General features: G+C 51.7%; 2 protein-coding genes across 7 annotated transcripts; both read right to left on the bottom strand.

The window, feature by feature from the left end:
- Positions 1-538: 538 nt before the first annotated feature.
- Positions 539-21,773, bottom strand: HYAL3 (hyaluronidase 3). 3 transcript variants are annotated; one of them, XM_090022293.1, is made up of 4 exons: positions 21,741-21,773; positions 4,340-5,323; positions 2,718-2,807; positions 539-2,215 (listed from the first exon to the last, which is right to left on the bottom strand). In XM_090022293.1, exons 2-4 carry the CDS (start codon positions 5,258-5,260, stop codon positions 1,781-1,783), a joined length of 1,446 nt encoding a protein of 481 aa, XP_089878419.1. In that variant the 5' UTR covers positions 5,261-5,323; positions 21,741-21,773; the 3' UTR covers positions 539-1,780. The 3 variants fall into 3 exon arrangements, with proteins under 3 accessions (XP_089878419.1, XP_089878420.1, XP_089878418.1); XM_090022294.1 differs by lacking the exon at positions 21,741-21,773 and adding an exon at positions 21,704-21,723; XM_090022292.1 differs by lacking the exon at positions 21,741-21,773 and adding an exon at positions 20,116-20,184.
- NAA80 (N-alpha-acetyltransferase 80, NatH catalytic subunit) lies at positions 13,775-21,832 on the bottom strand. Of its 4 annotated transcripts, none has more exons than XM_090022296.1 (2): positions 21,741-21,832; positions 13,775-17,125 (listed from the first exon to the last, which is right to left on the bottom strand). In XM_090022296.1, the coding sequence occupies exon 2, from the start codon at positions 17,115-17,117 to the stop codon at positions 16,116-16,118; it is 1,002 nt and encodes a 333-aa protein (XP_089878422.1). In that variant the 5' UTR covers positions 17,118-17,125; positions 21,741-21,832; the 3' UTR covers positions 13,775-16,115. The 4 variants fall into 4 exon arrangements, with proteins under 4 accessions (XP_089878422.1, XP_089878424.1, XP_089878421.1 ...); XM_090022298.1 differs by having other exon boundaries at positions 21,704-21,745; XM_090022295.1 differs by lacking the exon at positions 21,741-21,832 and adding an exon at positions 20,899-21,026.
- Positions 21,833-25,853: the final 4,021 nt, after the last annotated feature.

Genomic DNA, 25,853 nt, shown 5'->3' with positions numbered 1-25,853 from the left:
ACTGCTGTCAGTGGGAGTTTGGAGTTCTGTCTGTGCTGAGCACAGATGGTGAGAGTCACTTCAGGCAAACAACTGGCACCACGCTTAAACCCCACTTAAACCTTCCAACAATGCTGAAACTCAGTGGTCTCTATATACCAGAAAACTACAACCCACCTCTTTCTGCCTTCTCTGGTGACACACCATCACTTGTGGGGTTGTTGGTTCAGCCTGGGACCTGCATACCATCCTGTAAATAAAGCTACAAGCTAAAGTATCTGTGCAAATTCCTAGAGTCAATGAGCCATAACAAATTGTCCCAACTCCCTTCAAGGATTCCCAGCCTGACCCCATTGAAAGTGAGAGTGCGGGAAACTGGCTGTGATAAGGCCTCTGTTCAGCTAGCAAGGAAAGGAACATGCTCTAAATAGGTTTTATTTAAATTACGTAAATCTGTAACTCATGTAAAAACCAGCCACCCAATTTCATCTGTGGGCACAGGGCTGAGACATAACATGGAAGAGGAGTATATTGGTATACTGAGGTAGAGGGGGTCAGATTGAATCCTGGCAGGCTGTGTTTAACTGAAATCTTCTCCCTTTTCTGAGATCATGGACTGGCTCAGGGACAGCTGTTAATTTTAGCTGTGGAAGCATCAGGTCTGAGCTCATCAGCACCGAGCTTCCGAGAGGCGTTATTGAAAGCAGAAAGGAGGTTGGCTCTGCCTGAACAGAGCCACAAGACTCGGGACGACCCAATGACTTAGGAGTGAAAAGCCCAAGTGGGTCTTGGCCCATTTCAGAGGTGGGAATGAGGAGTTCGAGTCCTGCTCTGAGTGAGACCAAATGCCAGCATAGAGGGCATTTGAGTCTATGGCTCTTGGTTTGGTCCCATCAGTGAAGAACAGTGACAGAAGACATTCCCCAGGATTGCTGTGAAAGCCCTTTCCCACCCTGACTTGAGAAAGCGGCACAGAGAGGTTGAGCTCATGCTGTCCCTCCACAGCAGTGTCTACCTACGCAGATTTGTACTCCGGTGGCACCTGGGGCAGGCAGGAAACTGTGGGAAGGAGCTGGGGACAGTTTTCCATTCCCCATTTTTGATGTTTCACCCAAATTCTGATCAGCTTTGTCATGGCCATTTGTGCAGCCTCAGGAGGAAGGGGTTAGTCTGCTCTGACTGGCCAGAGCTGGCTGTCATTTGAACTGCCTCCCCTTGCTCTATATCTCCAGCATTGTCCCTGCCAAACTTCCCCAGTAAAGCTACACTGCCTGCAACACAGCCAGCGAAAGATGAGGCAGCTTGTCTCTACTCTGCTGAGTACCAGCAGCTCTGCTAGTGTTGGCCCCCATAGGAAACAACAGTCTTCTCAGAGGAGCCCCTGGCGGAATTATTCCTTTACCTCAAGCCAAAGGGAAATGTGTTTTCAGCACAAAAGGGTGCAGGTTCCCTCCCTGCTGCTAGAGTCAAGGCTGAGCATGCTACAACGAGATGGCTTGGGGACTGGAGGAAGAGCCCCAGACAGTCAAGATAAAAGCATTCAGTGACAGGCTATAAGGGCCCTGGCATCCCCTGCCCTGTGTTGTGAGACCATTGATCATTTTATTTGTATACAGAAACACTTCTGATTACTGGGGGAGGGGATGGGGACTCTCATTGCACCTTTGGAGCAGCAGACCAGCAGCTGGCAGATCCAACAAAGAGCTGTCATGAGCAAATAGATGCAGCATCCTCCCCGCCACCCCCAGCCCAGGAACAGTCTGAAGGCTGTGGGGCCACTGTTCTTCGGCCAGCATGGTCATCAAAGATCTGTCTTCTCATCGTAAGCAAAGTTAATGCAGTCCTCTGAACTTGGAGAGGTGTTTCCGTCCTGCCCTGTAACACAGACATCCTGACTCTGTGATGGTAGAATGGAGAGTGGGTTCCTGATGGGCTCAGTCCATACCTGTTTCTCACAGCTGGCACCTGTCCACCTGTGGTAGCAGTGGCACTGAAACAGCTGCCACGCCCCATGCCTGAACTGGTCCATGCTCAGGTAGTTGGTCAGCACAGGGTCCTCTGCCTGCTGCTCTGGGTCAAGGTGAAGGAAGGCACTAAGCTCCTGAGGGTGCCGTCTCACACAGCGCCCATGTCCATGACACAGCTGGCGGCTGCACTGTTGGGCAGCTGTTGTTACATTCATTACATATGGCCCCAGGGTGCTAGTTATGTAATCACAGAGGCTCTTGCAGCTGTCCTGGGGAAGAAGAGTCCATTAAAGATGCTGGATTCACTGGAGAACAAACTCCTCTACAACTATAACCCTGTTCCCCTCCTGTCTGTGCTCAAGGATCCTACTGCTGAGGCAGAATGGGAGTTGGACCCCAGTGACTACTGCCTCATAAGCCTTCCTGCCGGGTGTCAACATAAAGCAGCAGCCAGTGCTAATTATGAAGCCTGATTCTGAAAAATGCAAATCTGCCCCTTGAAAAGAGATCTGAGAACCTACCAGCTCATCTCAGCCAACCAGAGGACACCCAACCCTCCATGAACACTCTCTGTACAGGTAACTGTACTGGCAGCTTCTGACTATGTAGGTGAGACAGAGACCATAGGAATAAGCGCAATTCCTGCTGAGGGGGTTGAAAGCCACTCTGCAAACACACAGGCTAGTACAGTTCCCAAGCACCTAGGTGAGGCCCTTGGACCCAGGGCGAAGAGACTACTTAGTGCCCACCAGGGCTGCCTGGGATACTTACAGCTGAATGGGAGTAGGAACTGTCTCCCCACAGGACCACACCAGCAACACCAAGGGCCACGCTCTCCCCAATGGTATTAACCAGATCAGCCTGACCAAACAGAGAAAGGAATGTAGAAGAAAGATGTTAGACAAGGGAAGCAACTTCAGGATTTAGGAGGTAAGACCCAGGGTGAGAACATATGACTCTTGGTTCAACTGCCCTGGCACTCTGGGGCATGTTACTTTATAGGCAACAATTGCATTGCCATTCACAAGGTTCAGGAGTCATAGTGTCTCTGTCGCCCTGAGTGCAAGACACCAGCAGTAGGGCTGTGCCAAATGGCACTGTTCCGTTTCGACTTGCATTTCGATGGAACGGAATTTCGTTTCAAACTTTGTTTCAATTTGAAACCGCTGTTCTGTTTCGTTTTGTCGAAACAGTTTCACTGTTTCAACACTGTTTTGACATTTTGCCCATAGGCTATAATGGGGAAGCTCAAAACAGCCTATAACTTTGACATTTCTGGCCTGGTTTGGATGAAACTTGCAGGAATGGTAGCCCCTTCTGAGGGCATAAAGCCTGCCACATTTCAAGGAGTTAGGTGCAGGGGTTTCAGGGAAACTGCACCTCAAACTCCTGAAAGCAAAACTCATGTCGCCTGTACGTGTTAAGCCACAGCAGGGTCAAAACTGCAGGGGCGGTAGCCCCTGCTGAGGCCACAAAGCCTGCCAAGTTGCAAGGAGATAGGTGCAGGGGTTTGGGGGAAACTGAACCTTAAGCTGTGGACAAGCAAAACTCGTGACATGGGTGACTGTGTGTGTTAAGGCGCAGCAGGGTGAAAGTTGCAGGCCTGCTAGCCCCTGCTGCGGCCACGAAGCCTGCCAGCTGTCGAGGAGATAGGTGCAGGGGGAGTCCGGGTTCGGGGGCCCTGCACCCCTAGCTGCTGACAGGCAAAACTGGAACACGCTGCTCAGCGACTGACACCAAGGCAGAGTGCGGGGCAGTTCAAACAGTGCTGCCTTCTGTGCAGTTTTTCCATCCCTCCCCCAGAGCACTGGGATTGGAAGGGACTTCAGGGAAGGATGACAGTCACTGGCCAGCTACACAGTGAATAATAAGAGTACCCCTCCCCCCTCACCCTCTCCTTACTTTAGTTTATGTTTCCCTTCAGGCAAACCCAGTTTGAGCTTCAAAACTCAAAACGTTTAAAAAATTTTGAAACATTTTGACTTGCCTCGTTTGGTTTTGAGGCTGTTTTGAAGCTCTGTGTTTCATTTTGATTTCGTTGCTTCAAGCTCAAAACAAGTCAAAGCAGCGTCGAAATAAAACTGCTGGCAACATTTCACACAGCCCTAATCAGCAGTGCCCAAGAAATCCCTCTGCAGCCATAGAACGACAGTACCAGCCGTGTGAGGGGCACTGAGGGTGACCACAAGGAACAATCACAATGGCTACCTTGACATGTGGATTGTACCAGCATACTCTTATACCATCTGCCCCCACCACAATGCAGCCCTACAGGCTCTGGGTGGGGAGTGCAAGCCTACCATAATCTACCCCACACTTCCACAAATGCAAGAGCTAGCAAATCTAACCTCCAAGCCCTCTGCAAGCAATGCAGACACCTTCTCAGCACTTACCTCAGACAGGTATCTGGGGGAGAGCCTGTAGGAGACCCTGGAATATGCTATCACAGGCAAGCTCCACTCCAAGTTGAACCGTGCCACCCGGAAGGCCTCCAGCAGGCGGTGGTGGACATAGCGCCGGCGCTCAGACTCTGGCAGTTTGGGCGGAAGGTAGATGCTCGGGTAGAGTGCAGTGGACACCTCCCACAGCCACATGAGCTGGTTGTTTCGTGCCATCTCTAGCAGGCTGCATTTGCCAGTGTAGTTGTCCTCTTTCTCCCAGTTGTTGTTGAAACAGTTGGGGAACCCATAGAAGCCCCAGAAGCCCCCTGGTCTCAGCGCCTTCCCCAGTGTCAACGTCCTCTCCATGAGCGCTTGTGCTGCTTCCTCAAATTCCACCTCTGCCAAGAGGGCTCGTTTCTTGACTGGCAACTCTGGAAACCTCTCCCAGACCCACTGCATGGAGGTCTCCCTGTATAATCTCTTGGGGCCCCAGTTCCGTACCCAGAGAGGTCTCCACTCCTCCCAGTCCACCACTGCCAGACCATGGAAGTCCTGGTGCAGAAGCTCACGGATTTTCAATGAGGCCTGCTCTAGGTGCATCTTGAGGTGGACTTTCTGGGGTATCCCACCATGGTGGGGTTTCCCTTCTTGGGAGATGTATGGATAAAGTCCAAACTTGTTCTTGTAGAAGATAGTCATGTTTTGTCCCTGGAACTCATTGCCTTGATTCTCCACAATGCCATAGTCCCCAAGAGGCAGGGTGACCCCAAATCGCTGTTGGCACTTTGTCGTGGGTATGTTCCACACCACAACAAATGGCTTGTCCTGGACAATGGGGTCAGGAGATGGTCTCTCCCAACCATGCCCCCTGAGGGACTGGGCAGCTCCAAGACAGTGCATGACACAGATCCAGAAGACAAGGACCAGAGTCATGGTGGATGCCCTGTGATTATGACTGGCCTGGGGCCCTTCCTGCTGTGTTTCAGAATGAGTGACCTGGAAGGGGAGAGGAAAACACAATCAAAATGAGATTAGCAAACCCAGGCAACCACAGTGCAAAGCAAGACAGATTGCTCCTCTTTCTCATCCATAAGAGGGTCCCCTCTCTTAAGCCTTCTCCATCATAATAGGACTGACCATTCTGGCCTGCCCCAGAAGAGAGCCTGGCAGACGAAGGCCACAGGCCCATCCACAGAATTCAGTGAAAAGGCCTAGAACCATATAAGTGAGGTCATACTGACATCACAAAGAGCTGCAGGGAAGGAGGCTGCAAGCAGTTTTGTTCCCAGGGATTAAGCAAGAACATCCCAGGTCTGTTCTGCCCTGTTCTATATCTGTCCTCCTCTACCTCACTCTTAATTATGGATATATAGCAGCATTTCTCTTATTGCCCTGTCCCCAAACAGTCCTGAACCCAGTCTTTGCCAGCTCACAAGCATCTCCACTGCTTCCTGCTGCCTGAAAAACGAAGGACACTTCATTCAATAGCAGAATTTTCCACTTGGGTCCTTGCTTCTGGCTCCCCAGCATAGATCATAGGGCTGGAAGGGACCTCAAGGGTCACCAAATCCAATCTCTGCCCCCTACTTTCCCTTTTTTTCCCCTATGCAGGGAAATGGCCAAGACTCCAGCCTGATACCAGCCACAAGCATCATCCCATTATCACTGCAGCTAGAAAAGGGACCTTTTGAAACAGCTGAGCTCAGTTCCCAGCTCTGCAGACTTTGTTTCTGGCCCTAGGCAAGTTGGTTAGGCTGGGATGGGCAAAGGAGCCCAGGATAGCTCGCTCCAGCTGATGCTGCCTTAGGCTCCTCTGGAGTCTCCTCTGCTCCCCAACCTGTAAAATGAGGAATAAAGTCTGTCCTTCTTCCCATGCCCTGTGACTCTGTGGTCCTTGGGGCATCAACTGTCTCACCCTATGCTCCTGCAGCAACAAGCCTGATGGGGTCCTGATCATGGTCAGGCACCACTGCAACTGTTTCTTTCTTTCCCCTCTCTGAGCTTTTGGTGGCTCAGCGCTTACACAGCTGAGAGCATTCTGCTTGCAACACCCTGGGCCACTTCCTCTGAGAAAGGCCAAGCAGCAGAGCTGGGCATGTTTCCCACATACCAAAGGAAGCAAAGGTGGGAAGCTGACCCTGTGTGTACATCAAGGAGTGAAGCCCCAAATTTCAGAGAGCCTGAGGGAAGATTATCCAAGGCAACCAAAGGCAACAGAAGGCAAGAGAGTTAGACACTTCAATCCCTCTCTGCCCCCTAAGGTGCAGGTCCAGAGGGAAGATGGCAATAAAATAACCAGTCTAAGGTGCTCCCTGAAGCTCCTCCAATTGCTGTGGAGTCTCAGGCAGAATCAATGGAAACACTTCCACTGGCTAAATCAGGGTCTGGGTCACAGAGCTGGGGCAGGAGGTGCCAGCAATCCTGGGATCTTCAGAGGGAGAGGATTAGGAGTGAGGTCTGGCTCAGGTGCCCCATGACCACCCAGGGACATGCTGTAATCCCTCTTGCAATGCGCTGCCTGGGCTCTCATGGCCTCGCAGAACCCTGCAGACATGCTCTAATCCCCCCTGAAATACCCTGCCTGGGCTGCAGCACAGCTCAGTTACAACTGACCTTGTTGCTTGAATTTCACCTACCTTTTCCATGTCTATTTTCAAAGCCTGTGCCACTCCACATATGCATTTTCCCAATGAAAACATGCCAGTGCTTTAGGCAGACGCTGCGCTAGCAAGCACAGGCCAATGCCGCAAGTGCCCTGTAGCAGCAACCCCGTGGGCGCAACCCAGCCCTTCCCAGGGCTCCTCCAATAACAAGCTTCCACATGCATTTCAGCAGTAGTGGCACACGCTGTGCAGCCCCATCAGCCCTGCAATAACCATGGGCATTTACTCACCCCAGCTCAGGCAGTTAGCAAAGCTTGATTTATGCCACTAGAAGCACAAACACAGCTCAAGCTGAAGGCATAACTCCAAGCTGGCAGCTGTAGTAGACTATTATCCTGCCATGTGAACCAACTGCAACAGGAGGAGGCAAAGACACACCCTCCCAGTGTGAGTTGCAGGTGCTCTTTCACAAGTCTATGGTAACCAGTCAGAGCACCAGTCCTGTACATGGGTGTAGAAATGTGGTTGGGAAAGAGCATTTCTACTACGGGAACTTCCAAAAGCAGGTCAGCAATGGCCTTCCCTGGGGACATCATGTGACCCAAACATCTTCAGCAAGGATCCCAGACCACCAGAGGCCCTGGTCCATCAGTAGAGGCAGCCTCTAGAGGGCTTGGATCGTGCAGCATTACAGAGAGGCTGGCTGGCACAGACAGCTGCTTCATAACCAGAACCCCAACTTCCTGGGCTCCCTAACGCATCCCCTTCACATTTGTTACACCAGAAGTCATGGTATTGTCTGGGCTGGCTTGAAGCTCCACCTAGAGAAAACATTTTCATAACCTGCATCCCAGGCCAACTTACCAGGGAGATGATGCACGACACTAGCTGTAGAGTATATTACATCAATAGCCACATGACTTTAATGAGGGAGGCCTCCAATGAGCTTCTGGCACCCAAGCGCAGTGGCTCATGTTATCATGTCAGCCAGTTCCTACACTGGCCCACGATGGCATTGTTGGGAGGCAAAGGTACTGCAGCTCCTACCATTTGGCAAGCTGCACATAAACCTGCAGGTCAGTGCAATTGCCCATCTGTGCGACTGCCCTTCCCAGGCACTAGGAGCACATGGGGATGGGTGGATAAGGGAGGAGGTCACAGGTCATTTGATCCCCTTCCCCCCAAATATCCCAGCACTTCGGATTGACCTAAAACAATACACACTGTCTCCTCCCAACTCAAGGACCCACCTGAACCCTCCCAAGAAAATCTCTACATGCAGATTCTGTGAGCCTCTGGCCAGTGGGATCTCTGTACATCAATCCTGCTGACGCTTGCCTACTGGGAGAGCAGATTGAGTGGATCCGTAGCACAGGCAAGGGTTTCTATTCCAAAGGCTGGCTGGTTTCACTGGCAGGAGAAACAACTCCAGTAGAGCAGCCACACAAGCTTTGTGCAAGGAGGCCAGGTGAAGCCTTTGCATGAGGAAGCCTTGGTACAGTCCAAGGACTAATTCCATTTTACTCAGAGCACAGAGCTTCAGGGACGAGCTCCCAGCTCAGACCCATCTCTCTGGTACATGGCCTCTCGCAGCAGAGGGTAGTGAGACTTCCCCACACCCAGGAAGAGCCTGATACAAGATCCAGGCTTCCTTCTGTCAACCTTAGAGGAGACCCAGCCATTCCAAGGCACTTGAGGGCAAGAACTGTTGTATCTTTGCCATCACCGTGGCTTGAGAGGCTGAGTCCCTTCTGCAGCTGTTTAGGCCATGCCATACTTGGTACCCGGAAGTAATACTATCTAGGAACTGGAAAAGCAGGTGGAACCATAGGGTCCCTGTGTCTAGCATCCTCAATAAAAAGTCCCCTTTCCATTAATTTCAGAGACCAGCCACTTTTCCACAGTAAGGAACCTCAGTCTGACGCTGGCAGCTCAGGAGCCCATGGCCTGAGATAATCCATCCCCTTTCATTGTGCTTTAACAACAAACTCCTTCTTACATTGCCGCACCTTGATAATCCACACGTATAAAACCAGCAGCATCTCTCAACCCTCAGATCTATGGGAGACCAACAGAGCTATGGTAAGAGCCCACAGTACTGAAATGTGCCCTCCTCTCAGTTTTGAAACAGGCTGAGGACTGGTTCCCATCATATCATGAAGCAACCTCCTGGGTTAAAAGTTGACCTGAAATTGTTCCAAAAAAGGAACAAGTGCCATCTGAGGGAGGTGCTCGGTTGGGTTGGAACACCGCATTTACCCGCTTCCTTGCAAAATGTGCTTTTACAACAGGCTCTCCCGGCAAAGAAGGCGAAACTCTATTTGAAAAGATGAAAGGAGTCTGCTTTCTAGTGTCTCTCTGGCCACTCCTACTGCTGGTGCCACAACTTTGTGGAGCTGCTGTGTTCCCTTCTCCCAGGGCCAGCAAAGAAAGGATCATTCAAGATGCATGCAAGCCTAGGATAGTGCACACAGAGCTTCTGCACCTTGTTCACGGAAGCACCTGGGGAAAAGAAGCAAATTCCTTCTCCAAAGCTCATCCTAAGGGCTCTTGTGCCTGTAAATTTATAGGACCCCAGTTTAATTAACCCCACTCCTGGGACCTGCTTGCTTTCTAAATGACCTCTCCTCCAGAGAAGACACAGTCAGTTGTGAGATAAAATATGAGAGTAAGAAGAGGCAAGGTTGCAGAGATGGAATGTGGGGGAAGGAAGCAGCAGAGGGGGAAAAGTAGGCCAGCTCCCAGATGAGGGAAGAGGAATAGAAGCTCCTGCTCCTGAGCGCTGGCTGGAAGGCCCCTCCCACACCAACCCCTGCCTTGTGCAGCAAGTGCCTGGGCAGAGCCCATGGCCACCAGCTTTGGTGGTTGCTGCATGGGCCAGGAGGAAAAAATTTTCCCTCCTGCTGCTATGTGTCAGAGGGTGTTGTTTGTTTGCTTTTGTTTTTTAAGTTTTTCTCAGAAGCAGAGGGTGTTGGCTGCAGCCAAGACTTGGGATTTTGACTGGGGTGCGTCAATGCTCCTGCTGGGACAAAACATCCTGGCTAGAGAATCTTGCCCCTCTGCTTGGGGTCGGACCAATTGCCATATGTGGGGTCAGGAAGGAATTTTACCCCATGGTCAGATTGGTGCAAGCTGTGGGGTTTTTGCCTTCCTCTGTAGCAAGGGATGAAGCCCTCTTTCTGGGTTCTCTTGAGCAAATTGTTAACAACCTTTGCAGCTGCAGGATATTGGCCAGCATGGTCCCCATGCTTCACCAGTGGCAAATTTGGCTGTTATGTCTTGTGTTATGTCAGGGTTAAGTGTGCAATTTTGCTAAGAGTTTAAACAGTAGATTTGTATAGGATGGTTTGGATAGGGAAGAGCATGCCTCAAGTAGGGGGTTGGACTAGACCTTGCAAGGTCCTTTCCAGCCCCGCTTCTCTATGGGCGCAGATAGAAGTGCAGCTCCCAGCCGTAACTCAGAATGCTCTGCAGAATCTGTTCTCAATTACGACAACCCTCCAAACCAAAAAGAAGTTCAGCTTTTTTTTTTTTTAAACGGTGGCCAGGCAGGAGGTGGGGCCTGCAGCTGGTTCCCCTTTGCAATGGCCCCTCCTCCCTCCCACCTGTCCCTGTTTTTAGAAAGGGAGGGGTGAAATGGGGGGAAAGGAGCAGAGGGAGCTCATTCTAGGGGTTCTCCATCCAGTGGTGCAAGGTGGGGTGGGTGAACCAGATCCTGCCCCCACAGGGGGGCCTCCAGTATACCCTCCCCACCCTCCAACAGGGATTGAAAAAAACCTAGACCAAACTCCTTCTGCTCCCTTTTCTCTCTTCAATTCTGAAAACACCTTGAAGGATGGCAGGCAGCACAGACACAAGTTACAGAAGACACTATGTTTTGAAATGTCTTCATCTGAACCCACTTGCAATAAGGGTTCATATTTTTGCCTAGTCAGCCATTTTTTAAGCAGTCTGCAGCCAAGAACTTGTGTCTGGCCATGGGTATGGGCTGCTTTCTGTGGCCACATTTGGTGAAAATTGTCACTTCTGTCTGCACCCTAGGACTCTATGATCATCATCTGGGAGGTAAAACTAGGGAGGTAAGGCTGCTTGTGGTGGCTTAACAGGGCCTATCCCCTCCCCCTCTCTCAGTACTGGCAACTGCTGAACCCTGGGCTTGGGTCTTGCACTGATCACGCCGATGAGTAAGTCCTGTGCTCAGGGTTGTAATCCTATCTCTAGGACTTACAGTTTAGAGCTAACTGCTGTGCAGTTACAGGGTAAGAATGAAACATTTGGACCTTAAGGGATTTTATAAGAGCAATAGGACTGGTTTGAATGATCATAGCATTCTCTTGAAGGACAAGAGGAAAGAGCAACCTTTCCCTCTGAGCTGGCAGTGGACAGCAGGTAACCTCCAGCTTCATGACCTAGCAGATGGTGCAGCAGACTGGGACTGAGGAGACCTGAATTCTGTTCCTGCCTCTGCCAATGATCTGCTAGACAGCAAGCTTGGGCCAGTCACTTAATCTACCTTGTGCCTTAGTTTGCTCATCTTTAAAGATGACAAAACTGACCTTTTGTAAAATGCTACAAATGAAAATTACTGCAAGAGAGGCTGATCACCTGAATGAGTTCAGCATCCAGTTCTCAGGACAACCTAGTCCAGGGGTAGGCAACGTTTTTTGGCCAGAGTGCCAAAAACCCCCACAATGTCTACCTTGGAAGGTGCCAGAGTGCCGACATGCGGAGCCCAGAGCAGTTGTTTGCAGCCTCCCAGCTGCAGCCAGCCCACAGAGCTCGATCTGCTTGCAGCAGGGCTTGCAGTCTCCCAGCTGCCTGCTGGGAGCAGCCCGGGCTCCATGCCTGGCAACAGCTGGTTAAAGTCTGGGCTGGTGGTGGTGTGCTGAGCAAAATGGCCTTGCATGCCATGCTCAGCACACGTGCTGTGGGTTGCTGACCCCTGCCCTAGTTGCTGGACCAAGCTTCTAATGTCTGTTCACCATGGTCCGGATGCTAAGCCCTTTGAGGACAGCAAGAGTCTTCCCTCGACACAGATAGCTGGACTTGGACAGCAGCTCTGGCTGAGGATGCCTGGGTGACTTGTATCCTGTCACTCTCTCATGACTGGCCCTGGTGACTAAAATCAGCTCCATCTCACCGCCAAGGCAGCCACTGTTTCACTTCAAACTCGTGCTTCTGATGCAGCACGTTGCAAGATCAGGCCCTCCTGATGAGTCCCCTTCACATGCATCCACTGAGTTTCGTGAAGACACCCCAAGCACAGCCAATGAGCTCAGGTTCCTCCTCAAGGTGCCATTAAACATGAACCATGAGTAACCTCAGCACCTTTTCTGTGCACAGGAGGCTCAGACTAGGGGTCTCAGACCTGTTCTCCAGGGCCATAATGGGTATGTGGGGACTGAACTGCCCAGGCACAGGCTGTGTACCCCCAAGTTTGAAAAACAGGGCTCATGGGCTGAAAAGCCTCTCCCCAGCCAGCTCTGGAGGCCCTCCCCTTTTTGAAGCCCGCCCTGAGCCATCTTGGAAATACTCCTCTCATGGCTGAGGTGGGAGTGAACCCGAGCATGGCAAGCCCAATTCACCAGGCCCCTCAGAGATATGCTAGCAGGAAGAGCAACGCTGTGTTAGGGGATTCCTGCCTTGTCCCAACTAACCTTTCTTTAATGACACAGAGCACCGAAGAGGGCCCTGCCACACCAGGCAAAGTCATGGAGCCAGGCCTAGTGCCCCAAAACGCCTCACCAGGAGCATGTCATTTCAAGGCCAAAGAAACATCTTGTAACACAGCATGAGGAGGAACAGGACAGGGGTGCTGCAAGTGCCAGGCAGCAGTGCCACCCACTGGGCAGTGATGGTCCCCTCAGCTGCACCTGCCTCCCCAGGCCTGAGCACCTAGTGTAACCGCTGCTCCGAAGTTGATGTAAGCAGTGGACACAAGGCAGCAGTACTCAGCCAAACCCTGCTCTGCTAGGAGCAGGCACCCATCTCTGTTCCCACCCAAACTCAACTGGGCACTCAGCTGGGTCTTACCACCAGAGTCCAAGAAGTCCTCTTCAGGGACAAAGTCTCTCTTTTGTATGGCACAGCTACATGCCCTATACAGGGCATTCCCTGCAGCTGGGGATGGGCCCTTGCCAGTTTCAGGAAGCAGGACATGCCCATTGCCTTGCTCTGTTCCCTACTTGCACAGCAGTGTCATAACCCTAGCTGCCCCAATGACCCCTTCAAAGTGGGAGGACTAGAAACAGAAGCACATGTACCAGGGGCCAGTAGTAAAGTGAATGCTGTGGGCCCCCTGCCTATCCCCTCCCACCTACTTCTGTCCCCTGCCCTCCCCATGTCCCCTCTTTTTTCCCCATCCCCTCCCCATTTCCTCCCGAATCCTTCCTCCCCAACACACCCTCCTCCCCCAGCCCCTTGTTGTGTGCCATGCTGGGTGTTGTCTGCTCAGCACTGGGTGGAGCTGACTTTCATTTCATGGTCATCTCTTTGCCAGAGTTGTGAAGGTCATAGCTTATTACCTGGATTCCCCACTATCAGCCCTCCTCCTAAAGGACCCCCTCCCCTCACCAGCTCCATCCTCTCCCTGCCTACCAAACCCATGGAGCTAATCCCCAGCCAGTGACACCTGGTAGAGCCCGACTGAAGTCAATGGAGCTGCACCAATTCCCTCCAACAGAAAACTAATTCCTCACATTGTAGCAATAATAAATCTACAGGGGCTCATTTGCTGACTCCCTTCATGTCTCCTAGTCACTGCCCACAGTTTCAAGATGCATTGCGGCAGGTAAGCCACAGAGCCAGTCATGGGAGCACAGGCTGGTTTGTTTCCATCCACAGATTTAAGAAAGAGATCACAACAGAAGGCATACATTGGTCACTGCAGAGCCTAACATGCTCCCAGCACATAGATGACATCTGTGCACATCAATAGCATAGAAGGGGCTGGCTCCAGATTTTAAGGTTGATCCAATCCTGGGCTCAGCAATTGCATACCATTTCTTTTGCAGGGAGATCAAGGCAGAGGCCCAGGAGGACAGGCTCCAGTTTGGTGCCCCCGAAGGTCCAGATCCCTGGTTTATTAGCAAACATTTTTATTTCCAACTGCCATCCCTGCCCACCACCTCACTAGAGGAGTCAGGAGCCAAGCTGGACCCTCTCCACCTCATACATGATCTAAAAAGAACAATCTGACTACGGACAGGACTCCAGGAGCCCTGTTCTTCAGCTGGGCTACTGGGAAAGCAACTGACCAGATCTTAATTACCAGCACACATGCTCCCAGCTCCCTTGTGAATCCCTTAGCAGGGCTAAGAGCTGATTCAGTTTGGCCAGAGGGACCATGCCTGGGAGAGCCTCTTTGCAGAGAAGAGCCATGCTTCTCAGCATCCCATGGGAACAGAGTGGGAGGCAACTTGCCTCTAATCTTCCAACCACAGCAGTTTGGGACTTGCACCTCAGCTGATGCTGTTGTTACAGGGAGCTTGCCAGACACTTCCTTGACAATCCAGGAGTGTAGGTCATTTGATGCTTCTCTGCCTTACATGCCAGTTTCATAGAATCATAGAAAATAAGGGTGGGAAGGGACCTCAGGAGGTCATCTAGTCCAACTGCTGCTCAAGGCAAGACCATCCCCAACTAGATCATCCCCGCCAGGGCCTTCAAAACTTCCAAGGATAAAGATTCCATCACCTTCCCAGGTAACCTGTTCCAGTACTTCACCCTCCTAGTGAGAAAGTCCAACTTAAGACCTCCCTTGCTGCAACTTTTCAACTGCACTCTCTCTAGAAATCATCAACTGGAGCCTTGCTTGAACCATTTGGCCCTAGCCTTATCCCCTTGCACAACCGGGGCAAGAGGACCTCTAGAACAGAGGTGGGCAATTATTTGGGCCTGCAAGCCACAAATTAAATGTTGTGGTGAGCTGTTGTGTGCCAGGTCAACATCCTCCCCACCATGCGACAGCTCACCAAAACTCTTAAGCGGCCCCATTTTGCACTCTGTCCACACTGGTCTTGGTTAGTCTCCATGGAGACCCCCAAATCACGAAGTGACAGTGTGGGTCCATGGCCCAGGGCAAAGCCATGATCCACTCCCTGCACACCCCTGCCCACAGAACTGACACCAGTAGAAGCCTTAGGGGAAGGCAAACAAAGCGAATGCCCAGGGCCCCACACTTTAGGGGACCCAAATTTATTTTTTTGGGCGGGAGGGTGAAGTTTTTACAAGGAAGTGGCTCTATTTGCATTTTAACACCTGACTATTTATCCAATTCCCTCAAAGAATATTAAAAAGATCTATGATACAGATGTGATGGGTTAATATTTACCTGAGTACATACCTCTAAGGCCACCACTGCTGACACCCTTTGCAGGGGCATGCAGGCAACAAATCATGGCTCTGCTCTGCACTTGGCCAGGATGAGACTGCAGGTGGGCAAGGAGTGGCATCTAGGAGCAGGAAGGGCAGGTGGGCAGGGCCGGGGTCACGGGGCAACAGCACCATGCTCACTGCCCCTTGATCCCAGCTCCTGCCCACCCACTCCCAGATGCTACTCCATGCTTGCCCACAGTCCCATCCCAGCCAAGCACAGAGCAGATCTGTTGCCCGCTCCCCACACACCCCTGCCTGCAGAACCCACACCTGTCACAGGGGCATGCAGGGAGTGGATCGTGACTCTACCCCAGCCCAGCACCGTCACTGCCCCGTGATCCTGGCCTCATGCACAGTCCCATCTCATTTGCCTGGCCACATGCCCTGCCTGTGCAGGTCCTGCACCCAGTGGTGGATGCAGGGTGGACTTGCTGGGAGTGTTGGGGCAGTAGGGCTGGAACTACCAGTGGGGCTCAGGGCAAGCAAGTCCAGCTGCTGCGCTGCCCCAGCCCTACTGTGCACCTGGGGGCAGCAGGACCAGCTGCACACACTGCAATCAGGGCTGCCCCCTGCATCGGGTTGGGCAGGACCAAGGGACTCACCACAAGCCAGACAAAATCCCTTGGCAGACTGGATTCAGCCTGCAGGTTGTATTTTGTCCACCCCTGCTCTAGGGGACAAGAACTGTGTTTCAACCCCAAAGGAGGTGGCAGTAAACAAATCAAAACTAGAGAGAAACAGGTTGGTAAGCCACTCCTCCCCGCCCCTCCAACATTTAATCAGCTTTGCATTGGCACATTATGCTGGATTCAAATGTCCTTCTTCATCCAGAAGATGGGGAGTCCTCTGAGATCACGATATGGCGTCTCCAGCAGCATCTGTCCACAAGTCTCCTTTGCTGCTGGACTGGAGGCAATATGTCCAGCAGAACCCTTGTAACCTGGCAGAGAAGGGAGCGGCAGTGGAGGAGGTAGAAGACATGCAGAGCTTCCTTGCATGGCCAGTAGTGGCAAACGGGGTGCTGGTGGGGGTGGGAGGCCAAGAGCAGCAGAGGTGGTGTGGAGAGGGGAAGCACGGGGAGGAGGAGGTGGTAACCGGGGAGGAGGTGGAATGGCAGCTGTCATGAAGCAAGCTGGTGGAGACAGAGGTGGGGGCAGTGGGGGCAGAGGCAGGTGAGCAGCAGCTATGGCATATGGCAGTTGAGGTGGTTTTGCTCCTGAAGTCCTACTACTGAGCTGGGCTGCAGTGGGGCTGGGTGTCCCAGGTGCCAGGGCAGGGATAGGAGCTCTAGCATGGTGCAGGGGACTCGAGAACATCTCCAGGAATCCCATGGGGACAAGGGAGCTCATGAACCCCATGCTCTGCACTGGCTCAGACAAGGCATAGCCCAAGTGGGCATAGAAATGCTGCTTGTCATGAGTGGTGAGGTGCAGATGCCTGAAGCCCCGGGACCTGGCGTAGCGCTCTGTAGCTTCCATCAGCTTCCGGCCATACCCCTTGCCCCGCAGTGCCTTGGAGACCACTACCGTTTCCATAAACAAGCTCTCAGGCTGGCCAACCACACGGGACAGCCTGGCATGCCCAAGCAGCTGGGTCTCCACCATCTTCCCATCAGTAGCATCCTCTGCAGTCCTCTGGGTTTTAATCAGTACCAAGCACAGGGGGAAGTTGTCTGTGGACTTCTGGAGGGAGTAGATGCGAGAGGTTTTGCTCTTTTTCCACTCTTCGTTGATCAGTTCAGCACAGGCCTCCATTAACTCTGGCCTCTGGTGAAGGGGAACTATGGTGAGCATCTCCGAAACAGATCCCATTCTTCTCACTGATGGGAGACCAAGTTGGCAAAGCTTTACATGGGTTGGAGAGCCAGCACACGTCCCACAGCAACAGTATCTTGGTAAGCACACGCAGACAATATCTAAAAGACCAATGCCCAATGCAACCTGACTACCAGGAAAGCACAGCAACTTTTGCAAGAACTACTACCACTGGCCTGAGCCCAGCAGCCTCAAGGGAGACAGGAAGTGTTCCTGAGAGCCTACGTTGGGAAGGGAACAAAAGTGCTCAGAGGTATATCCAACCTACAGCCCAGAGCACACGCAGTATTGTGTTCTGTAAGTGCCATCTGTCCTCTTGCATCACCAGTAATGGGCACAAAATCATCAGCAGAGCCTTTGCTGTTGCTATTCATCTGGGACCTGAAAAGTGTAATTCTTTTGATTCCCAGAGGAGCATTTTAAAACATCGCAGTGCCTCAGCTGTTCACTCCTTGCACTGTCGAGGGCTGGGATGGAGAGCACTGATCAAAATTATCCTGAAGACACTAACTTAATTGGGATGGTGGCCCACACTGGCACAAGAATAAGGAGCAGAGGTGACCACCCAAGGTCTGCTCCTCTGCTCCCACACTGAGCTCAGGAATTGGAAGGGAGGGGGATGCCACAAAAGGGCCTTGGCTGCACCTAGGGGAGTTCAGACTGTGTCTTGTGGAGTCTGTTCTACCAAGACGAAGGAGCTCAATTAGCACCAACTGGGAGGCAGGTTTGTGATCTGGACTCTAGTCCAAGAAAAGCCAGACTGAGAACCACCAACTCATCTCATAGATGCCCGTGTTACTACTTGAGAGGGAAGTTCAGCCAAACTTCACAGCCAAGGGGGACTCCCCCAGGCAGCCAGAACATAGGCACAGTCCATTCCACATGTGCAAAAAAACCCAGTCCAACTTTTCCTGCTTTTCATAAGAGGCAGGTAGTCCCAGCTCAACCTCAGCTACCAAACTCCTTTAGACCTGGGACATTTACACATAGCCCTTCTCACTGCTGCCATCTTTAATGGGTGCTGGCCATGCCCCCTGGAGATGCCAGCTAATGGTAGTGTACTGGTTACACGTCCTGTGTGCTAGCCCAACTTAACAGCATTCTGGACAGAATTTGTGGGTGCCACGTGCCACTTCAAGGAAGTGCCATCTCCCCAACACCTCCCCCCCTCGACAAACTGTAACAGGCATAACCACACTTCTCCCTGGTCCCTGAACACAAAAGGAGCTTGGAGGAGACCACAGCCTATCCCAGCAAAGGGTGCTGGGGGACAGGACTGCTGGAGCCTGAAGCTCTCCGTATAGCTTGCTTTTTCCCATTATCCAGCACTGGTCTGCCCAGATAGCACCCTTCACCAGCACCAGAGATGCTTTAAAACCTGTACAGACATAGAACAAAGGCTTGGTAGGTCCCACCCTTAGCTTGGCCCCCCACAGGCACACCAGGAAGTGGACAGCCTGCTTTCCAACAACACTGACACTGGGGCCCAACTTAGCGTGGGCTGAGCCCTTCAGGAAGGCGCCTTTCAGCCACAGTTCCTCTTGCTAGCAGCTGGTTTGCTCAGAGAAGCCACAGGCAGTTTGCAAGAGGAGCCCATGGCTGAGCAGTTCTCAATTCAGGCTGATAACAACTGTGCCTCCACACCACCCTCTGTGCACAAATAGATGTCCAAAGAGCAGGTGGGTTCTCAGCCTCACCCCACCTAGAGCTGGATCCAGGCACCAGGAGCTTCTCACTGCCTTGTACTGCTCTAATTCAGGGGTCCTATCTCCCAGAGTGCCTGCACATTATACTCCCCTTGCCTGGGTGCAGTGAATCCCTAGAGCAGTTGCCACCTGCCCCTGCTAATGGTTTTGCAAGCAAGCTCATGGTCTTGCTTACGGAGTGGAGGGGAGGAGCAGGACAGGGAAAAAAATCAAGTCATTCTGTACTGTGACAGCCCAAAGCTAAGGAAAGAAGTATTTTACTGCTTTCCCAGGAAATGGGGTATAGATCTGTTGCCCCCCCCTCAGCCACCAGCTAGGTCAGCAGCAGGACACTTCCAAGGATGGAAAAGCCTCTTCCAACCCACTCCCCTCTGCCAGCCAGCACCAAGTTCTTCACCTACAGTCTCCAATCCATAGAGTTTAAGGGCAAAAAGACCATCAGAGATAATTTAGTTCAGTGAGGTCCTGCCACAAATTACCTCCCCACCCTCCCCAAGTGCCACCCCAATCCTCTTCTCCTGGCCCATCTACTGCTCTGCTTTCTGTTCCCTGCCATATCTGTAACTGTGTTCCCTGCTCTCCACCCCATATTGGGTGCCACACACAGAAGCTGCCTATGCCGTTTGTACCACATATGTCACAGGTTGGTCAGCCTTAACTGGGGGGAGGGGAGAGACCAGAAAAGACACCCAGCCTGGACCTGAAGCTCTCAAGAGATGGAGAAGCTACCGCTTTCCATGGAAGATGGTTCCCATGGTTAGATCACTCTCCCAGGTCCAAGTTAACACCAGGTTTCTCATTAGTATTTGGCTGTGGTCCGGCCCTGTTCTGCCTTGCTGTGCTAGGGAGCAATTCAGTACCTTCTTTCCACAGACACCTCCAACACTAACTTTTTTTGGATCAATTGACCAGATAATGCCTTAGAGTAACTCTGAGCCTGTTCTGCTGTCTCCAGCCCTCTGTGGCTGACCAGCACTAAGTAGTTCGAATGAGGCACCAATTCCTGTTCCCATTGATCAGCTACAACCCTCTGGCTACAACATACATGTTTGCTTCAGCCAAGTTCAGCCTTAGCAAAAAGGCATGAAAGACAATTGCACAAACCTTTAGGGAGTGTGGGGCAAGCCCATGGTTCCATTCCCCACTGCCCAAAGCCTTCTTGGCAACTCACTAGCAGACCTGGAAAAAGGTTTCAGGAATTCCTAGTTCCTGATCCCAATATCTCTCTCTCAGCGGACACCCAGTTGCCTCTGCTTGCCAGCCAGAGCATGTGCTCAATGCCCACTCACCCTGCGCAGTGCTGGTGCCCAGCTGGCTGGCCAGTAGCTGCTCTCCTGTGCTCAAGGATCGGCTCAGAGTCCTGGCTCTAAGTGACAACCCGGGTAGTGGTCAGGCTGCTTTCACAAGCATCTTGGAGGAAACAGCACATGTTCCCCAGCCAACCACAGCTACAGCTGCTCGGTTCTGCTTTTAAAGAGTGAATTACGTGTCTATTCAACACACTGAAAAGCCTTTGGCTCATGAACCAGGAATGTCAGTCAGGGTGGGGGGAGCTCCACCCCAGTGCTGGTCAGGGGCTGGCACATGCCCCAGACAGGCACTGTGCCCTCAGTGATGCTGAAAGCAACATCTGCAGACCCAAGGGCTCCAAATCCAAATCCTGCTTGTGACAATAGGAACTGAAACCTGCTTCGCTTCCAATGCCATGCTGGTGGTTCTCAGCCTGGTCTCTGGTGTTCATATCATGTTGGCACTAACTAGTTCCTCTCCTGAGCACCCCTCCCACCCCGCTGCTCAGAGTGGTACTTCTGGGTAAAAGGGTTCCAGTAAAACTAGACTGAGCAGTGCTGGAGCAACTGCACTGCTGTGGATGGCAACTCCTGTAAGTCACCTAGAAACAAGATTCCAGGTCATTAATGGGAGATTCATAAGGGACTGATAGCACGGGGACTGCAGGGGCCTGATCCACAAATGCACCCTCATTCCCAGAGCAGCCAAGCCCGTGAACATCAGGGTGTGGATGACCCGTCTGTCCAAATGAATCAAGTCCCAGGGACCCTGTAGGAGCTCACCCTGCCAGAGCCCCAGCTGACCCTGCAGCGTGTGGGTTTCCATGGCTCAGAGCGCGGCAGCCAGTTATGTCTGTGCAGCCTGTGGCCACGTAGCTTTCCACTGGCCACATTAGACCGGGCATGTGGAAAAAACCCTGCTGTGCGCCCAGCAAGGAGGGGTCCGTCTGCCCCAGCAGCCACCCCCAGGTGCCATGGTGGGACTCCAGGACTGGAGCTGGGAAAGAGCATGGGCCAGGGACAGGATGTGGTGAGAGCAAGGCCCTGAAGGCTGCTCCACGGCTCAGCCCGCCTGGCGGGACACACAACAGTGGGGCTCTGCCCGCAGGTCGGGGAGGGGCCCGCAGAGCTGCGTCCCACCCATCTCCCCCATGGGGAAGGGGGCTGGAGCCCTTCTGCTAACACACCCCTGCTCCCGGCTTCCCCTCCCCTGCAGATCACCCAGTCCTCCCGGGCTCGGCCAGGGCCCCTCCCCACAGACCAGCGCTGCGCTCGGGGCAGGCGGCTGCCAGGCCTGCGCCGGCCACCGGGGCCCAACTCCCTACGGCCCGCGCAGCCCTTTAGCCCCGGGAAAGCACCGCCCAAACCCGCGTCATGCGGTGGCCTTAGAGCACCAGCACAAACAGCCCCGGGGGGGCTGGGGGGAAATAAAAGTGCGGATCCGGGAGCAGGGAGCGGTGCGCGGATGGGCCGGCAGCCGGCACCCCCCCTGCCCCGAGCCCAGCTCGGGCCCGGCACGTGCGGCAGCGCCGGGTAGGCAGGACCAGGAACCCAGCCCGCCCCGACTGCGGGCACACACGGCCCCTACCCGGCCCCGCGCCCGGCCCGGCCCGGCCCGCACTGACATGTCGGCAACGCCTCCTGCTCCGCTGCCTCGCTCCGCCGCCCGCAGCGCCGCCTGCCGCCCGGAGGGCGCTGTGCGCGCCGGGGCCCCGCCCCCCGCCAGGTCCAGGCGCTCCTGCCTGCGCGTGGCAGCTGGTGTCGGACGAAGACAGTGGGCCCGCGGCCCCGCCCGCGGCGGCCCGCCCCTCCGGGAAGGGTCTTTCCTGAGGTGTTTCTGTCGGCCCGCCTCGCTCGGCGCACAGCTGGGGGCTGTATGACACCCCGGCAGCGTGGAGCGGGGGAGGTATCTACCCCCTGTGAAGGCCGGCACTGGCACGGTCTCTCAGGGCTAGGGCCCTGCCGGGCACCTACGCTGGAGTCCGGCACCAGCAACTTCCCTTGCTGCAGCGGCGGGGGCTCTGCTGCCCGCACCCTGTTATGGAGAGCCTGGTTCTCGGCTGCCTGAGGCTCGAGCCGTCCCCCCCCCCCCCATCGCTTTTCTGCCTGTAGCAGTTTTGAACATGGGGTTCTCATGCAGGTATTGCAGTGCGTAAAAAATGTGGGTGGAAACACATTTTTAAACAAACTGGCAAAGCAAGCATGAATAACTGTAATAATACTACACTATTAGAAGTAACGAGGCGCTGGAGCCTGCTAGTTCTTGCAAATATTTTCAATTTGTGGCCATGTAGAAGAAAGGCAGCACTCATTTCCTCTTCCATTGAAAGACGTCTTTCTCTCCTCTTGTTTGTTCATGGGATAGTATTTATCTCTGTGCCAAGGAAAACTTGGAGCTAGATAGCTTTCATTCCACAGTCTCAGCTTACCTATCCACAGTCTTGTTCAGGTAGTGGTTTTAAAACTTGCGCTCTCTTCAGGTTCATCTGCTTCTGAACACAAAGATTCACTCTAACATACACTTTCACTACAAAATTCCTCAACATTTTGCATTTTTTACAGGGATGTGAGCTGTATGATATTAATTGGAAAGGTAACCCTCCTTAATCATAACAAACCATGCAAGTCACAAATGGATGTTCCGTGTGATGTTACAGTGTGCAAGAAGAGCTGAGCTTAGCTGACCAGTCCTGAATGGGCTATCTGAAGGCGTATAAGCAATTTGCTTGTGCTACTGCTTTCACTCATAGACATGGGAAGCTTTGTTTTCACACATTTTTTAACAATGGAAAGATACTAGAGCAATTCTTCTGTTGCAAAGAACTCAGCAAGACCACAACAGGTCAGAGTGGCTTTGACATTATGGATTCCTAAGTGAAATGGCTGGGTTTATCTTGTGAATCACAGGCAGGTGCTTCCACACCTAACAGTGCTAATCAGAATCACCGACTTAGTGGCTCCAGCTATGTTCCAGGACCCTACCGTAGGAGACATATCTCATGAAACCGCAGTCAGTCATAACATCTCCCTGTGGTTGTGAAGGGCCATCAGTATGAGCTATTACTCAGGCAGCTTGGGCAACATTTCAGCGTCTGGCCTTGAACTGCCCAGGAGGAATGCTGCTGTTGAGGCGAATCTGTGAGCTGGTGGCCTTCCAGAGAAGAGACATTCCTGTCCCTCTGCCATCCCACGTTGAGAAGGGTAATGTGCAGTCACATCCCAGCAGCCCACTGAGCACCAGAAGTGTCTGCTGGGGGAGGAGGGCTAGCATTCCACTGCTGTTACTTGGCTGGGGGAGTTGATGCCTGACAATGAATCATCAAGTAGCTCAGTTCCTTTGCCTAGATTTCTGAACATAAGAACTGCCATTTCCTAAGTCAGACTAGATCTATCTTGCCCCGTATCCTGTATCACACAGTGGCAGAGAGTGGATGCTGAAAGGGAGACTGAACTGGGTATGAACAGGGATTTTTCCACTGTTTCTCATTTGCAGCTTCCAGCATTTAAGGTCTAGAAAGTTCTGATTAAGAGGCTGTACACTTAACTCCCATGCTCGATCACCTCACAAATCTCAAAGGGGCTTTCATTCAGCAAGGACACTCCTCCAAAAGACAGATCACACTTTTGAAAGAGCCACCCAGATTCCAAGCAAAGAATTGCTGCAGTACAAAAAGAAAATCCCCACGAATTGCACCCCGCTAGTTATTACATATCATTCCTCCCTGGAACCTAGACAGAAAATCCTCAAAGAATTGCAACCCATACTAGTAGCAGACCCAATTCTTAAAGAGAACTTCCCAGAAACACCCATCTTAGCCTTTAAACAAGCCCCAAACCTCACCAACCTATTCACCAAAAACAAACTCCCTACGGCCCAAAACAGCAAATGGATCCAGACCATGCCGTGACAAAAAATGAAAAACCTGCCAACATATCTTCACCAGTCCCACAATAACTACACCCCACAACAGAACCATCACCTTTCCTGGATCTTACACCTGCATCTTCAGAAATATAATATCTCATCCAGTGCACTAAATGCCCTGATGGAATATATGGAGGAGAAAGCAAACAACAAATGCACATCAGAATGAATGCACACCAAAAATCTATCAAAGACAAGAATACCCAATTACTGTTGTTGGGGGCACATTTCTCACAAGAAAATCACACTCTCTCTAATCTCTTAGTTTTAATCCTTGAAGAGAATTTACAAAACACCTTCCACAGACAAGCCTATGAACTTTACTTCATTAACCTCCTGGATACAAAAAATCATGGACCAAATATAGACATTGGATTTATGACACATTATAACCTGTCTAACATCTGATACCCCAGGTAACCTCTGTACTATTTACCAGATGTATTCTTATCACCAGATCTACATTCGTGTTTCCTCTGCCCTCCTACAATGTGTCTGTCACCCATTAACTGCCTCAGTTTGCATTTTCACTGACTGGCTTTCTTGCATGCATACTGGCCTCTGGCTTCTTTTATATTCTATTCAGAAAGATTACAGAGCAACTGCAGATGCTTTCTCAGCCTGACAAAGGGTGTTTGTACCCGAAAGCTTGCAAAGAAAATTTTTTCCAACTATTGTAGTTGGTCTAATAAAAAATATCATATTTACCCAAACAAACTTGTCTGCCTATGCCTTTAGACCAACATGGCTGCAGCATATACTCCCAATAGCTACTGATGTACCTTTCCCCCAAGACTTCCATTTTTTAATCTGACTGAACTATCAGCTTTCATAGAAACTTGTGGCAATAAGTTTCACTCTTTAATTATACACTATGTGAAAAAGAACTTCCTTTTTTCAGAAACTTACTACTTACAAGTTTCATTTTACAACCTCTAATTCTTGTACTGAGTAAATAGTAAATTCCTATCTACTTTCTCTTCACCATTTAGTATTTTGTAAACCCTTATGTCCCCACTCAAGTATCTCTTTTCTAAATTGAATAGGCTTAGCCTCTTTAGTCTTCCATCTGAAAGCCCCTCCATATCACTACTCATTCTAGTTGCTCTTCCCTGTATGTTTCTTGCTCTTCTTTATCCATTTTGAGGTGTGGGGATCAGAGTGGGGTACAATATTCAAGGTGTGAACTCAGCATGGATTTATAAAGGGACATAATGATACTTTGTGTTTTATTCATAGTTTCCTTCTTAATAATCCCTAATTTTGTTTCCCTTTTTCACAGCTGCTGAGCACTGAGCTGGTGTTTTTATCAAACCACCCACGGTGACTCCTAGATCTCTTTCTAGTGTGATAACCTCTAATATAGAGCCCATCATAGTGTAGGTATAGCTGAGATTATTTTTATCTATGTGCATCACTTTACATTTATGTACATTGAATTTCTTTTGTCTTTTACTTCCCCATTCACTCAATTCTGAGCTCTCAGCTAGTTGATTTAACCCAGAGGTGGCCAACCAATGCCATGGGTGCCACAAGTAGCGCAGGAAGCCTCTGTGTATGGCTCAGGACAGATCAGGGAGGGGAGGGGGGGCACAGTAGCAGACAGAGCAGGAAGCAGGAGGTCAGGCAGAGAGCACAGGGCAGGAAGCTGGAAGCAGAAATAAAGCAAAGAGATTGGGCAGGGAGCACAGAGGGGACAGCAAACATAGCAAAAGATTAGGCAGAGGAAGAGGATTCAAGTGGCACCCAAGGAGGGTGCTGGGCTAATTTGTGGCACACCTGTTGGAAAGGTTAGCCCCCACTGATCTAGACT

Source organism: Crocodylus siamensis, chromosome 11 (assembly GCF_052110815.1).
Source record: "Crocodylus siamensis isolate JL-2025a chromosome 11, ASM5211081v1, whole genome shotgun sequence".
NCBI classification, from domain to species: Eukaryota; Metazoa; Chordata; order Crocodylia; family Crocodylidae; genus Crocodylus; species Crocodylus siamensis.
This window is presented reverse-complemented; position numbering and strand designations above follow the sequence as displayed.